The following is a 2,426-nucleotide window of genomic DNA, read 5'->3' as shown; positions in this document are numbered from 1 at the left end:
ACGTGCCAGTCAGCAGGTCAGTTCACCGGTGGGCTAGGGTCGAAGAAAAAAGGCGGTGGGCGGCACGGCATGGGCGGGATCCGGAGCGGGTGCCCGAGCTGCACCATATCTGAAGATAAATTCAGAGTTTTTTGCGTAGAGCGCGGGGAGGCGGGGAGCATGGTGATGGCAAGGCGAGGAACTCCTGCGAACCTCCAGCTTTCTGTTATTGCTTTAGAACAGAAACAGAGAAATCTCGTCATCCTTTGCAATCCCGGTTTAGCACACGAATCCAGGGTTCAATTTAGATCGAGATTGCATACATTAGAATGCAAACGACAGGGATTTAGATTTGAAGGTTTAATTCGCGGAACCTGTACGAATTCAGGGTTTAAAACGAATGTTTTCCCTCAAACAAGGAGGAAGGAGAGGAACGCCAGCATGGCGAGGAACACCCATATCTGCCGCAACCTGCGGGCCACCCGCCTCTGCTGGCGCGCCATCCGCCAGCCCTCGCCGTCGCGGTACAAAGACGGCGGTGGCGGCCTCCCGCCGCCCCTCGCCGCCCATGGGATTAGCACCGCCAGCGCGATGCCGCCGAGCAAGCGCTCCGCGTTGTAGCAGTCCAGGCCATTGCTGATGCCAACGTTGTCGTAGTAGTAGTAGAAGCTGCCGCCGTCGTCCGAGTCCCGCCCCTCAAGGCGCTCCGCGTTCGGCTCCGTCGCCGGCGGACGACGCTGTACCTGCCAGACTCTGCCTTCGGCCGGGCTTACGGTGGCGGCGCGAGCGCGGCCGTAGAGCGGCACGAGGTGGTCCTCGGAGACGGCGGCCTTGCAGACGGGGCAGCAAGCGGAGGAGGACGAGGCGCGGGACTTGGAGGAGGAGGTGGTGAGCCAGCGGAAGATGCAGGGCCAGCAGTAGAGGTGCCCGCACAGCGTCACCACCGGCTCCGACGCCGTCTCCAGGCAGATGCTGCAGTCCCAGCACGGCGCCGTCGTCGCGCCGTCGGGGGCTCCGACGACGCCATCGTTGAAGACGCAACGCTGCAGCTTGTCGGCCTGCTGCCGCCATTTCTCCTTGACCTTGGTCAGCTCCGTCATTAGAAGATCACAACCTGATCGAGTATCACAAACAGATCGACCGACCTCGTCAGAGAAGGATGAAGGAAAGCAGTTGAGGATCGACTTCAGTTCTTGTTCCTGCGCTATGAATTCAGACCTCCGTCCTTATGTAGTATGCCTATGCATGTGTGCTGGGGTCTGCTTTTTGTATCTAGTGCGAATTCATGTGTATCGATCTTTTCTTGCTTCTAGTGTCACTGTCATTCTCATGGCAGCATGTGTCCACCCAACGCCTAGTTGTTGGATAATTGGATATGCACGATGATGAGGGTTGCAGCGGCGGCAGCAGCTAGGGTCCAAGTTATGGATATGATGGATGATGTGGCGGCTAGAGTTTTCCTTGAAAACAACCTATCGCATAGTATATCTTCCCTCTCATCCATCCATGCAGTGCAGAATGGACGGACGATGCTCGTATACACGCATGACACCCGTGTTTGATTGTTTGTTTTGGAGTCAACTAGCGCATTGTAACGGGATAGTAAAATTATTTAAAACTCGTATGCGCAAAACACATTCGTATGATCGACAAGACACTCCATATTTTATTATTGATTTTGAACAAACAACTTTAAAATTAATTAGTAAACCATTCAATTAAAGCTCTCCTTTCTCTTCGTGAGGCCGTAACTCCCACCTGTCACATTGCCCCGGTTGTGCCTATTGCATGTGTTAGTCTCGATGAGTGAACAGTGCAACGAAATCACCTAAAAAGGTAGCCACAAATCCATACATATGGAAACATAGTTCTTGTCCGAAACCGGGAGAGCGAGGCGATATCATGCAAAGAACGACACGTGACGTTTTTCAATAAAAATTAATGATAAACTAAGAATATCTATTTTAATATATTAGCCATTTTATGTGTGACTCCCTTATTGAACATATTCTTGATGAATGGATTGTCATTGGTGCTATTCCATAATATTGTTCAATGTTGTTTTCAGGAAGCAATCAACAACCAGATGATATGATTGAGACATACCGTGGCGTGTCATGCTGGCAGGAATCCGTTGTGCAGCCTCCGTGCACCTTTGTATGCCCACAGATGATAGGGTTAAATACATGCACACTTGTAATCTACAAGTTTTTTTATAGCTGCCCTGAAGGACGTACCATCGAAACATGCACGCTCCAGAGCACCTGCCCGCAACCCCGGATCAGTGCGTTGAATGAGTAAAGGTCTGGGACAATGTTGTACCACGACGCCCTAGCCTTCGTCCTCGTCCCCGCCGAGTCTGAGGAGGATAACTTCAAACGCCTCATTGTCGTCGGGTCATATTAGGAGGATAACTTCCAACGCCTCATTGTCGTCGGGTCAAAATA

The 2,426-nt window shown here is 51.8% G+C and overlaps 1 protein-coding gene across 1 annotated transcript; it reads right to left on the bottom strand.

Moving 5' to 3' along the window:
* Positions 1-257: 257 nt before the first annotated feature.
* Positions 258-1,314, bottom strand: LOC123395872 (E3 ubiquitin-protein ligase RMA2-like). The gene has a single exon (XM_045090903.1). It carries the CDS (start codon positions 1,077-1,079, stop codon positions 390-392), a length of 690 nt encoding a protein of 229 aa, XP_044946838.1. The 5' UTR covers positions 1,080-1,314; the 3' UTR covers positions 258-389.
* Positions 1,315-2,426: the final 1,112 nt, after the last annotated feature.

This window comes from Hordeum vulgare, chromosome 5H (genome assembly GCF_904849725.1).
Source record: "Hordeum vulgare subsp. vulgare chromosome 5H, MorexV3_pseudomolecules_assembly, whole genome shotgun sequence".
Lineage (NCBI taxonomy): Eukaryota > Viridiplantae > Streptophyta > Magnoliopsida > Poales > Poaceae > Hordeum > Hordeum vulgare.
The sequence above is the reverse complement of the archived record's forward strand: the minus strand, read 5'-3'. Positions and strand labels throughout refer to the sequence as shown.

Coding starts and splice junctions, on each gene's coding strand:
- LOC123395872 (XM_045090903.1), bottom strand. CDS start 1,079: ATGACGGAGCTGACCAAGGTCAAGGAGAAATGGCGGCAGCAGGCCGAC.